Source organism: Salvelinus sp. IW2-2015, linkage group LG12 (assembly GCF_002910315.2).
Source record: "Salvelinus sp. IW2-2015 linkage group LG12, ASM291031v2, whole genome shotgun sequence".
NCBI classification, from domain to species: domain Eukaryota; kingdom Metazoa; phylum Chordata; class Actinopteri; order Salmoniformes; family Salmonidae; genus Salvelinus; species Salvelinus sp. IW2-2015.
The window spans coordinates 9,946,016-9,959,612 of NC_036852.1; the positions used below are offsets into that span (position 1 = coordinate 9,946,016).

The 13,597-nt window shown below is 44.7% G+C and overlaps 1 protein-coding gene across 1 annotated transcript in view; it reads right to left on the reverse strand.

Annotated features, from left to right (window-relative positions):
- nrp2a (neuropilin 2a) overlaps window positions 1–13,597 on the reverse strand; it is an 86,701-nt gene that overhangs the window by 44,149 nt on the left and 28,955 nt on the right. Inside the window, 2 exon segments of the mRNA XM_023997818.2 lie at window positions 10,401–10,556; window positions 12,788–12,958. Coding sequence (XP_023853586.1) covers window positions 10,401–10,556; window positions 12,788–12,958 — 327 coding nt within the window.

The window sequence follows — 13,597 nt, forward strand, 5'->3', positions numbered from 1 at the left end:
CAAATCTAAACTAAATGGGCTGGTTATGGGAGTGTCGGAGTGTGTGTGTGGGGGGGATGTGTGTGTTCGTGTGTGCGTGGCATGTCACACTGGTGATTATTTGTCGTCAGATGTGGCTTTTGGTGGTGTACCGTCAGGTATGAGTCAACTACAGTAATGAGTAAAGGGATTGGGGACTTGCTGAGTGTGTGTGTGTGTGTTTGCAGTGTGGTTTGTTTTATGAATCTGTGGCATGTCTGCGTCTGTATTTATTGATGTGCAGAGTGTGTGTTGGTGTGTGTGTTGTGTGTGTTGTGTGGTGTGTGTGGTGTGTGTGTGTGTGTGTGGTGTGTGTGTGTGTGTGTGTGTGGTGTGTGTGTGTGTGTTGTGTGTGGTTGTGTGTGTGTGTGTGTGTGTTTGTTGTGTGTGTGTGTGCGTGTCTGTGTGCGTTCTGTGTGTGTGGTAGGTTTGTCTATGTGTGTGTGTGCGTGTGCGTGTGCGTGTGCGTTGTGGTGTGTGTGTGTGTGTGGTGTGTGTGTGTGTGTGTGTGTGAGCAGTGGAGGAGCGGTGCCGACACACGGGAAACAGCAGCTGGGAGGTCTCTAGTCATTTGTTCCGTAGTGAGCGACAGAAGGTTGGAAACATCAGCGGATCTGAAGAATCACGCAAGTAGCACCAGGGTCTTATTCATTAGTGCACACCGTAGCAAACAGAAAAGAAGCTACTCTTATTTGGAAAAGTTCAGTTGGCTTCCCTCCCGTTTCAGCTTGTTTGCTTCAGGTTGGTTCCTAGTAAATACACCCCATAGCTATGATGTTGAATGAAATGGCATTCATAGCATAGAGGTCCATTGGTGCCAAATTGCTGGTCCTCGTCCTCTGTATGTGACTGGCAGTGTGTTGTTGGAACATGTGTGACTGGCAGTGTGTTGTTGGAACATGGGTGACTTATTAAATAGGCATCATGCTACTCACACATGCACATCGTTACTGACACAGCTCTCTCACACTCACACGCACAGGAGCGGTATATCAGCAGCACTCTGACACACACTCACACACATATGCACCACACACCAGACACATATAAACACACACACACACACATACAGGCACACACATATACACACACAAAACACATGCATTCACATGCACACACACACATACATTGTGGCTGAATGGGGATTCACATTAACCCAAATAATAAACAGACATAGTGTGTTCGCGGAAATGCGTTGTCTACTGTGCCTAAATCTGTTTATATTTGGCGTTAATGTGAATCCCCCATTTCAGCCACAATGTATGTGTGTGTCGTGCATGTGAATGCATGTGTTTGTGTGTGTATATGTGTGTGCCTGTATGTGTGTGTGTGTTGTTTATATGTGTCTGTGTGTGTGCATATGTGTTGTGAGTGTGTGTCAGAGTGCTGCTGATATACCGCTCTGTTGCTGTGAGGTGTGAGAGAGCTGTGTCAAGTAACCGATGTGCATGTGTGATAGCAGTGATGCCTATTTAATAAGTCACACATGTTCCAACAACACACTGCAGTCACACATGTTCCAACAACACACTGCCAGTCACATACAGGGACGAGGAACACAAATTTGGCACCAATGGAACTCTATGCTATGATGCCATTTCATTCAACATCATAGCTATGGGGTGTATTTACTAGGAACCAAACTGAAGCAAACAAGCTGAAACGGGGAGAGCCAACTGAACTTTTCCAATAAGAGTAGCTTCTTTTCTGTTTGCTACGGTGTGCACTAATGAATAAGACCCTGGTGCTACTTGCGTGATTCTTCAGATCCGCTGATGTTTCCAACCTTCTGTCGCTCACTACGGAACAATGACTAGAGACTCCAGCTCTGTTTCCGTGTGTCGGCACCCTGCTCCCCACTGCTCACACACACACACACACACACACACACACACACACACACACACACACGCACACGCACACGCACACGCACACACACACATAGACACGCACACAACACACACCACATAGACACGCACACAGACACGCACCCACACCACACACACACACCACACACCACACACACACACACACACACACACACACACACACACAACACACACAACACAACACACACCACACACACAACACACACCACACACACCACACACACCACACACACACCACACAACACACACACACACACTTCTGCACATTAAATAAATTACAGACGCAGACATGCACAGATTCATAAACAAAACACAACCTGCAAACACACACACACCACACACTCAGCAATCCCAATCCCTTTACTCATACTGTAGTTGACTCATACCTGACGGTACACACCACAAAGCCACATCTGACGACATATCACCAGTGTGACATGCACGCACACCACAACACACACATCCCCCCCACACACACACACTCCGACACATCCCATAACCAGCCCATTAGTTTAGATAGAAACTAACTGTTAAATGACAATCAGAAGGGCAAATCCCCTTTCATTGCCATTCCCCCCCCCATCGTGTTCCTGGTTTAAACACTTAAAGGATCTCTAAGGGCTTAGGGCCTTAGGGCCAGGCTAACTCGAACTCTGTGTGTCTGTCTGCACGCCACCATTGTTGGATTAACCGTCACGGAACATACATATGGACAGGGACATTCTAGCTTGTATGGATCCAGATAACGTCCACTGAGAGGCATTGAAAGAGCGGTTAGAATAAGTATATGACCTGGTTCTATGAGGGTTTAGGGTGTGTGTGTGTGTGTGTGTACCAGACCTGTGCGGTTGTGTATGAACAACAGAATAATCTAAAATGTACAAACCCCGCCCATCTATTTGAACCTACGTCTGGTATGCACATACTGGTATGTATATTACTAGACAGATGTGGACCCCCCCCCCCCGCCCCTCCTACACACACAGAACTATCTCCAGTCCAGACAGTCAGCTCTAAGTCAGCAGTGGTGTGTGTGCGGGAGGGTGGAATTCCAGCTGTTTGAGTTTTTAATTAATCTAAATCCATTTCCTCAAATAATCGCTTCACAGACATTGTATGCCCCCACCGTCACCCAAAGCTGAAACAGACAGACTGCGGCCCCAAAGGAGGAAGGAGGTGGATTTAAAAAAAAACTGATTACTCTCCCCCTCTCTACAGTCCACGGTGGCTTTAACATACATATCTGGGTCAGAGTTCACGTTACATTGAGTATGAGTATTATATTCCTACCTTTATCCCATTGACATACAAACCACACACACAACACACACACACACAACACACACACACACACACACACACACACCACACACACACACACACACACACACACACACACACACACACACACACACACACACACACACACACACACACACACACACACACACACACATACCTCTTCCACACTCCAGCTGTGTTTTACAACCCTACTGGTGTGTGTTGTGTGTGTGTGAAGGATGATGAATAGCAGTAAAGATATGGGCACCACAGAGGACTCTATTGTTCATGTTGCAGTTCCTCCTCCCTCCTTCCATCCCTCCCTCCTTCCTCACTCTATCAGGAAGACACTTCATGGGATAGGGACCATGACTCATGTCAATACACATTCCAACAGGAATCTGGAAAGAATTCCCAGCTCATTCCCACAGTATCTCGGAAGAGCACCAACAGAACTCTCCTGGCCTTGATAACTGGGATATATTTCAAGACAAGTTAAGAAACGTTTTAATCTCGTTTTAGTTTGTATATTTTATTAAACAGCCCCAATACAACAGCTCAATACTCCTCACTTAGAGCCAAACTATTCTCATTTTCAATATGGTTGAAATGCTTGGTCAATCACTCAAGCTTAATATAGATTTGTCCTGGGAGCGGTGTACTTCTAGTATTACATGACCCATGTGGGAATTACATTACATTTACATTTTGAGTAATTTAAATTCTGGATAAGACACGCTTATCCAGAAGGGAATTGAACCAGCTAGTTCCCCAGTGGGCAAACTGCTCGCAAAAAATGATGTCAATTTCACATTCCTTACGACGTTGTGTCAACCAGTTTTGCCAGCTAGGCTGCAGTTGGAAAGAACTGATATAGAACAACTAAGACTTTGAGAACTGGGTCCAACATTTGGGTTCTAGCGTTCAGTGTTCCAGGTGCTACATTGGGGGTTTTAGATTACCTGTGATTCTTGCCGAAGCGATAAATCATCCAGTCCTCTCCATTGGTGCTGACGCTCCAGCTTGAAGGTGGGTCAGTAGTAGGACTTCTGGGTCTCTTGGAGACTGCTCCCTGGGTGGAGATGCTGTCAGCACCTTTGAGGAAGTGGAGAGCCACTGGAGAAAGCAGAGGGAGAGCGAGACGAGCGGATAGAAGAGGAGGAGAGAAGAGAGTGAGAGAGTGAGAGAGGGGAGAGGGAAGGGGGAGCAGTAATTGAGATAATTCTAGAAGAAGCAGAAGATACGATTTTCATATTATTACAAAAAAAGGAACCATTTATTTTATTCTAATACAGTTCTATTTCTTCTGCTCTATTTCTACCATTTTTTCCTGTATTTTTCCAGGACAGAGAGGAGAACGAGGATACGCAACGTAGGTAAGGTTATTGGTACAACAGAGATATGAAGTAACGAATGCAGATCTGCCACTCTTTGAGTTCATATACCCACACGATACATACTAGACTCCTGGTCAGGTTATAGAGCTACAGTGCGCAAGGCAAGTATTGTGAACCTTTGAATTACTGGATTTTGCTAAATTGGTCATAAATTTGATCTGATCTTCATCTAGTCGGAACGAGGACACAAACAGTTTGCTTAACTAATAATCCACAAACAATTATACTTTTTCATGTCTTTATTGAAACACCATGTAAAACATTACAGTGCGGGTGGGAAAAAGTATGTTGAACCTTGATTTAATAACTGGTTGACCTTCTTTGCAGCAATAACTTCAACAAATGTTTTTCTGTAGTTGCGGATCAGATTGCCACAACGGCTCCATGAGAATTTTTGGACCATTCCTCTTCCAAACTGTTCTAGTTCAGCAATATTGCTTGGGATGCCTGGTGTGATGCTCTCTCTCAAGGTCTGCCACAGCATCTCAATTTGGGTTGACTGGGGCCCTCCAGAAGCGCGTATTTTCTTCTGTTGAAGCCATGTCTGTTGTTTGATTTACTTTTCTGGTGTTTTGGGTCGCTGTCTGTTGATCACTCAACTCTTGTGAGCTTCAATTGGCAGACAGATAGCCCTTACATTCTCTCTGCAAAAGTGTTTGATAAACTTGGCGAAATTATTTTTCCGTGATGATAGCAAGCTGCCCCAAGCCAACTGAAGGCAGCAAAAGCAAGCCCAAACCATGATGCTCCTCCACCAAGACTTTACCCAAGTTGGGATGCGTTTTGATGTTGGTGTGCTGTGCCTTTTTTTTTCTCCAGTGTTTGTGTTCCTTCAAAAACGTCCAATGTAGTTTCTCTGTCCACAGAATATTTGCCAGAAGCGCTGTGGAATTCAGTGGTGCTCTTTTGCAAACTTCAGACTTTTGCAGCAATGTTTTTTTGTTTGGACCAGCAGTTGGCTTCTTGTTTGTTTTTTACGTATTGTTAGAGCATCAACAGAGATGTTAGGAAGATCTCCAAGAGTTTCTGTTAAGTGCTTTAGCTGAGATCTCTAGGATTTTACTGACTCATTGAGCATTTGCGCTGTGCTCCTTGCAGTCATCTTTGCAGGAGGCCACTCCTGAGGGAGAATTTAGCAATCAGTTGCCTGAAATTCTCCCCATTTATATACAATTTGACTCACGTGTGGACTATGATGAACATCTGAAGGCATTTTAGAGATTACTTTTTGTAACCCTTTCCAAGCTTTTATGCAGTCAACAATTTTTAAATCTTGGTCTTCTGAGATTCTCTTTGTTCGAGGATGGTTCACATCAGGGCAATGCTTCTTGTGGAGTAGCAAACTCAAATATTGTGAGTGTTTTTATAGGGCAAGGCAGCTCAAACCGACATCTCCATCTTGTCTCAATTGGATTGGATTCCAGGCCAGCTGACTGGGTTTATCATACTATTTCCCCAACCGACACCCGAATGTTCAAATGATGTATTCCAAATAGACCCAAGAGAAATAACCAATATTGTTGTGTTATTAGTTTAATCACACGTGTTTGTCTGATTGTTGTGACGGAAGATCAGATCAAATTTTATGACTCAATTTATGCCAGAAATCCAGTAATCCAAAGGGTTCACACTACTTTGGCTTTGCCACTGTAGTCCATCTGTCACCATAGACAGGGGGGAGGGGGGTGGGGCGTGCTGCCAGGCCTATGGGGCTGCTGTTGGGGAGGCGAGAGCGATAAGGAGAGGAGGAGGTAAAAATCAATGCCACCACTATTCCCACTGCTAAACAAGCACATTCCTGAGTAGCAAAACTCATCATCAACAGTGAACCAGATAGCATCCTGCATCCGCCTCTGCACACTTGCCACCATTGTCCAAAAAACAGTGTTTGATTGTGGTTGTGTTGTGTGTGTGTGTTAATGTGTGTGTTTTGTGTGTGTGTCTGTGTGCGGTCTATGTAGTGTGTCTCTCGCGTGTCGTCTCCGCTGTGACTCTTTTGACGTGTCTGACTGATGTACTCCTTGATGCTGTCCTCGCTGGGTGTCAGGCGTTTGTCGTATGTTGTGAGCCTGGCCTGGCGAGGGGACCAGCGGCCGTCGTAGAAGGAGGACCGAGGCTGAGATCTGGTTCGTCCGAAATCATCCATGACTCCAGACCCAAACCGCTTGTACTGCAGTGGACCGCTGCTGGGAGGGGGAGGGGGAGGGGGGGAGTTAGAGGGGAAGAGAGAGAAAAGCAGGCCAGAGTGAGGCGAGCGGTGTGGTTAGGAGACAGAGAGAGTTTGGGCGGAAAGAGGCGGGACCAGAGTTAGAGGCGGAGGGAAGACCAAGGAAAGAAAGAGAGAGAAGAGGGAGTGAAAGGGAGTCAAGAGAGCGTAAGGAGATAAGAAAGTGACTATAGGCACATAATAGAAACGGTTAGAGGGTGCGAGAGGATTGGAAGGAAAGAGAGAAAAAACGAAAGGCTTTATGGAATGCGAGATAGGAGAACGAGAAAAACGAAAAACAGACGGACAAGACAGAGAGAGAGGTGGCGCTACTTACTGGTCGCTGACTTCTTTGTGTGTCAATGTTTGTAGCGGTGAGAAGCCGATCTTTGGCCACAGCCGATGTCCGTGGGAAGACAGCAGAACAGCAACCAGATGATACTTGATCTCAGCGAGGAATCTTAGTACCACAGTAACACCCCAATCAGAGGGGCCACACTGGAAACACACACAGACCAAATAGTTAGGAGGGATCTCATTCACATATACGTAGGTTTTTCAGTGTTGAATAAAACAGATTTACATGTTTATTATTTAACCTTTATTTTAACTAGGCAAGTCAGTTAAGAAACAAATTTCTTATTTAAATGACGGCCTACCGGGCGAACAGTGTTGTTAACGCCTTGCTTCAGGGGCAAGAACGACAGATTTTTACCTTGTCGAAGAATACTTGTAACCTTTTTAATATATTTATTTCACAAAAATAAAATAAAAACTTGCCGTTTATTCGACATTAGAATTATTAAAAGCAAAACTTGGAGGTGTTTCCTATTTTTTATTATGTATTTCAGGGATTTTAAACATGTTTATTAGCATCAGTGTATTTATGGAACGTGAGCACATCCATGAAAGTGCTTTTTAGTCCAGACATAGGCTTTAAAAACCGGAGTCAGACACTAATGGAAAAAGCTGAAGTCTATGTCTCGGCGTTGAGTCTCTCCGGTCTCGTGTTGTTAGGCTGGGATTAAGACCCAACTGTGGGCAGACTTTAGAATTATACCACTTGTTGTCACCCAATCTTCTTCAATACCCACCCAATTCCCACCCACCCCGCCAGGATTACAGACACACACACAAAATGTTCCTGAAGATTCCCCCAAATCAAGCTTATCCATTCCATTTCCTTCAGATCTATGACTCTATCAGTGTTCGAACTAAATGTGCTTATGGGGTGGGCTTAGATTCCAATGTCAATTCAGTCAATCAAGGGAAAGATGAATTGAAATTCTTAATTCAAGTCATGAAATCCCTCGTTGGGAAAAAAAACTATTCTTGAATTGGAATTTCAAGCATTTCAATTGAATCTGCCTCATCTTCTTTGAGTTGAATGGAACTATGCCCACAATACTTGGTTTATAGTCTGATAAAGATTTTAGTCTGTAAATGTAATGTTAATATTCCCCACATGGGTCATGTAATACAAAAGTACAACCGCTCCAAGACTTAATTTCTATTTAAAGCTGTGTTGATTGACCAAAATTGAACCATATTATGAAAATGAGAGTAAGGTTTGAGCCCCCTATGAGAGGTATTGACCCCTGTTGCATGGCCCATTTCAAGCCCTTTAAAATAATTTGAGCAAGTGGATCAAATTACTCCTTCTACTAATCTATCACCATCCTATGCTCCCCAGCCAGCGGTAGATACCCGAAGCGCTTGATACGCTCTCCAGAAGCTATCTCCCTGCCTGCTTTCCTTCCCCTTCCTTCACTAGTCTCTCCTGATACCACTAGCATGATAGCACATATATGCGCATGCAAGTTACGTAACATCCAAGCCCCAGGCGCCCTACACGCCACGCAACCAGACCCATCATACTGCACTCAACAACTCCACGCTTCCGGAGTGATCGTTCCTAGAGTACGATCATAGGAAATGAGCCTGCGCCTCCCATATAATCATCTATTAGAAACTAACTGTTAAATGACAATCAGAAGGGCAAATCTCCTTTCATTGCCATGCCCCCCCATCGTGTTCCCTGGTTTAAACACTTAAAGGATCTCTAAGGGCTTAGGGCCTTAGGGCCAGGCTAACTCGAACTCTGTGTGTCTGTCTGCACGCCACCATTGTTGGATTAACCGTCACGGAACATACATATGGACAGGGGACATTCTAGCTTGTATGGATCCAGATAACGTCCACTGAGAGGGCATTGAAAGAGGCGGTTAGAATAAGTATTATGACCGGTTTCTATGAGGTTTAGGGTGTGTGTGTGTGTGTGTGTGTACCAGACCTGTGCGTGTGTATGAACCAACAGAATAATCTAAAATGTACAAACCCCGCCCATCTATTTGAACCTACGTCTGGTATGCACATACTGTATGTATATTACTAGACAGACTGTGACCCCCCCCCCCCCGCCCCCTCCTACACACACAGAACTGATCTCCAGTCCAGACAGTCAGCTCTAAGGTCAGCAGTGGTGTGTGTGCGGGGAGGGGTGGAATTTCCAGCTGTTTGAGTTTTTAATTTAATTCTAAATCCATTTCCTCAAATAATCGCTTCACAGACATTGTATGCCCCCCACCGTCACCCAAAGCTGAAACAGACAGACTGCGGCCCCAAAGGGAGAAAGGAGGTTGGGATTTAAAAAAAACTGATTACTCTCCCCCTCTCTACAGTCCACGGTGGCTTTAACATACATATCTGGGTCAGAGTTCACGTTTACATTGAGTATGAGTATTATATTCCTACCTTATCCCATTGACATACAAACACACACACACACACACACACACACACACACACACACACATACCTCTTCCACACTCCAGCTGTGTTTACAACCCTACTGGTGTGTGTTTGTGTGTGTGTGAAAGGATGATGAATAGCAGAGATAGATATGGGCACACAGAGGACTCTATTGTTCATGTTTGGCAGGTTCCTCCCTCCCTCCTTTCCATCCCTCCCTCCTTCCTCACTCTATCAGGAAGACACTTCATGGGATAGGGACATGACTCATGTCAATACACATTCCCAACAGGAATCTGAAAGAATTCCCAGTCATTCCCACAGTATCATCGGAAGAGCACCAACAGAACTCTCCTGGCCTTGATAACTGGGATATATTTCAGACAAGTTAAGAAACGTTTTAATCTCGTTTTAGTTTGTATATTTTATAAAACAGCCCCAATTACAACAGCTTCAATACCTCCTCACTTAGAGCCAAACTATTCTCATTTTCAATATGGTTGAAATGCTTTGGTCAATCACTCAAGCTTAATATAGATTTGTCCTGGGAGCGGTGTACTTCTAGTATTACATGACCCATGTGGGAATTACATTACATTTACATTTGAGTAATTTAAATGTCTGGATAAGACACGCTTATCCAGAGCGAATTGAACCAGCTAGTCTCCCAGTGGGCAAAACTGCTCGCAAAAAATGATGTCAATTTCACATTCCTTACGACGTTGTGTCAACCAGTTTTGCCAGCTAGGCTGCAGTTGAAAGAACTGATATAGAACCAACTAAGACTTTGAGAACTGGGTTCCACATTTGGGTTCTAGCGTTCAGGTTCCAGGTGCTACATTGGGGGTTTTAGATTACCTTGTGATTCTTGCCGAAGCGATAAATCATCCAGTCCTCTCCATTGGTGCTGACCTCCAGCTTGAAGGTGGTCACGTAGTAGGACTTCTGGGTCTCCTTGGAGACTGCTCCCTGGGTGGCGATGCCTGTCAGCACCTTGAGGAAGTGGAGGTCCACCTGGGAGAGAGAGGGAGAGCGAGACAGAGCGATAGAGAGGGAGGGAGAGAGAGAGTGAGAGAGTGAGAGAGAGGGAGAGGTGGAAGGGGGAGCGATAATGAGATACATTTCAGAAGAAGCAGAAGATACATTTTCATTTATTACAAAAAAAGGACCATTTATTTGATTCAATACAGTTCTATTCTATTCTGCTCTATTCTACCTTCCTTTATTTTTCCAGGCACAGAGAGAGAACGAGATACCAAGTAGGTAAGGTTATTGGTACAACAGAGATATGAAATAACGATGCAGATCCTGCACTCCTTTGAGTCATATACCCACACAGATACATCTAGACATCACTGTCAGGTTAAGAGCTACAGTGGCAAGGACAAGTATTGTGAACCCTTTGGAATTACCTGGATTTCTGCATAAATTGGTCATAAAATTTGATCTGATCTTCATCTAGGTCGGAACGACAGACAAACACAGTCTGCTTAAACTAATAATACACAAACAATTATACTTTTTCATGTCTTTATTGAACACACCATGTAAACATTCACAGTGCAGGGTGGGAAAAGTATGTGAACCCTTGCATTTAATAACTGGTTGACCCTTCTTTGGCAGCAATAACCTCAACCAAATGTTTTCTGTAGTTGCGGATCAGACCTGCACAACGGTCATGAGGAATTTTGGACCATTCCTCTTTACCAAACTGTTTCAGTTCAGCAATATTCTTGGGATGCCTGGTGTGAACTGCTCTCTCAAGGTCATGCCACAGCATCTCAATTGGGTTGACTGGGCCACTCCAGAAGGCGTATTTTCTTCTGTTGAAGCCATTCTGTTGTTGATTTACTTCTGTGTTTTGGGTCGCTGTCCTGTTGCATCACTCAACTTCTGTTGAGCTTCAATTGGCAGACAGATAGCCTTACATTCTCCTGCAAAATGTCTTGATAAACTTGGGAATTTATTTTTCCGTCGATGATAGCAAGCTGCCCAAGCCCTGAGGCAGCAAAGCAGCCCCAAACCATGATGCTCCCTCCACCAGACTTTACAGTTGGGATGGTTTTGATGTTGGTGTGCTGTGCCTTTTTTTTTCTCCAGTGTTGTGTTCCTTCCAAACAACTCAACTGTAGTTTCATCTGTCCACAGAATATTTTGCCAGAAGCGCTGTGGAACATCCAGGGGCTCTTTTGCAAACTTCAGACTTGCAGCAATGTTTTTTTTGGACAGCAGTGGCTTCTTGTTTAGTTTTTTACGTATTGTAGACTCATCAACAGAGATGTTAGAATCTTCCAGAGATTTCTGTAAGTCTTTAGCTGAGACTCTAGGATTCTTCTGAACCTCATTGAGCATTCTGCGCTGTGCTCTTGCAGTCATCTTTGCAGGACGGCCACTCCTAGGGAGAATAGCAACAGTGCTGAAATTTCTCCATTTATAGACAATTTGACTCACCGTGGACTGATGAACATCAAGGCTTTTAGAGATACTTTTGTAACCCTTTCCAGCTTTATGCAAGTCAACAATTTTTAATCTTTGGTCTTCTGAGATCTCTTTTGTTCGAGGCATGGTTCACATCAGGCAATGCTTCTTGTGAGTAGCAAACTCAAATTTTGTGAGTGTTTTTTATAGGGCAAGGCAGCTCAAACCGACATCTCCAATCTTGTTTCATTGATTGGATTCCAGGCCAGCTGACTGGGGGTTTACATACTTTTCCCAACCTACACCTGAATGTTCAAATGATGTATTCAATATAGACAAGAGAAATACAATAATTTGTGTGTTATTAGTTTAATCACACTGTGTTTGTCTATTGTTGTGACGAAGATCAGATCAAATTTTATGACTAATTTATGCAGAAATCCAGGTAATTCCAAGGGTTCACATACTTTTTCTTGCCACTGTATGTCCATCTGTCACATAGACAGGGGGGGGGGGGGGCGTGCTGCCAGGCCTATGGGGCTGCTGTTGGGGAGGGAGAGCGGGATAAGGGAGAGGAGGAGGTAAAAATCAATGCACACTATTCCACTGCTAACAGCACATTCCTGAGTAGCAAACTCATCTATCAAGTGACAGATAGCATCCTGCATCCGCTCTGCACACTGCACATTGTCAAACAAGTGTTTGATTGTGTGTGTTGTGTGTGGTGTGTGTGTTATGTGTGTGTGTTTTGTGTGTGTGTCTGTGTGTGGGTCTATGTGTGTGTCTCTCGCTGTGTCTCTCGCTGTGACTCTTTTTGACTGTCTGACCTGGATGTACTCCTTGATGCTGTCCTCGCTGGGTGTCCAGGCGTTGTCGATGTTGTTGAGCCTGGCCTGGCGAGGGGACCAGCGGCCGTCGTAGAAGGAGGACGAGGCTGAGATCTGGTCGTCCGAAATCATCCATGACTCCAGACCAAACGCTGTACTGCAGTGGAAACGCTGTGGAGAGAGGGGAGGGGGGGGGGGGGGGGTTAGAGGGGAAGAGAGAGAAAAGGGCCAGGTGAGGGAGGGTGTGGTTAGGAGACAGAGAGAGTTTGGGGGAAAGAGGGGGACCAGAGTTAGAGGCGGAGGGAGAACCAGAAGGGAAAGAAAGAGAGAGAAGAGGGAGTGAAAGGGAGTCAAGAGAGGTATGAAGTATCGAAAGTGACTATAGACCATATAGAAAGCGGTAGAGGGTGCGAGAGATGGAAGGAAAGAGAGAAAAGAAAGGCTATGGAATGCGAGAATAGGAGACGCGAAAACGAAAAACAGACCGGACAGACAGAGAGAGAGGTGGGCTACTTTATGTCGCTGACTTCTTTGGTGTGTCATGTTTTAGCGGGCTGAGAGCCGTCTTTGGCCACAGCCATGTCCGTGTGGAAGGACGAGACAGCAGACCAGATGATGACCTTGATCTCAGGAGGAATCTTTTTTTAGTACCACAGTAACGACGCAATCAGAAGGGCCGCACTGAAACCACTCAGACACAATAGTTAGGAGGGGATCTTCATTCAACATATACAGTAGGTTTTCAGTGTTTGAAATAAAGCAGATTTACATTTTTTTATTAACCTTTATTTAACTAGGCAAAGTCAGTTG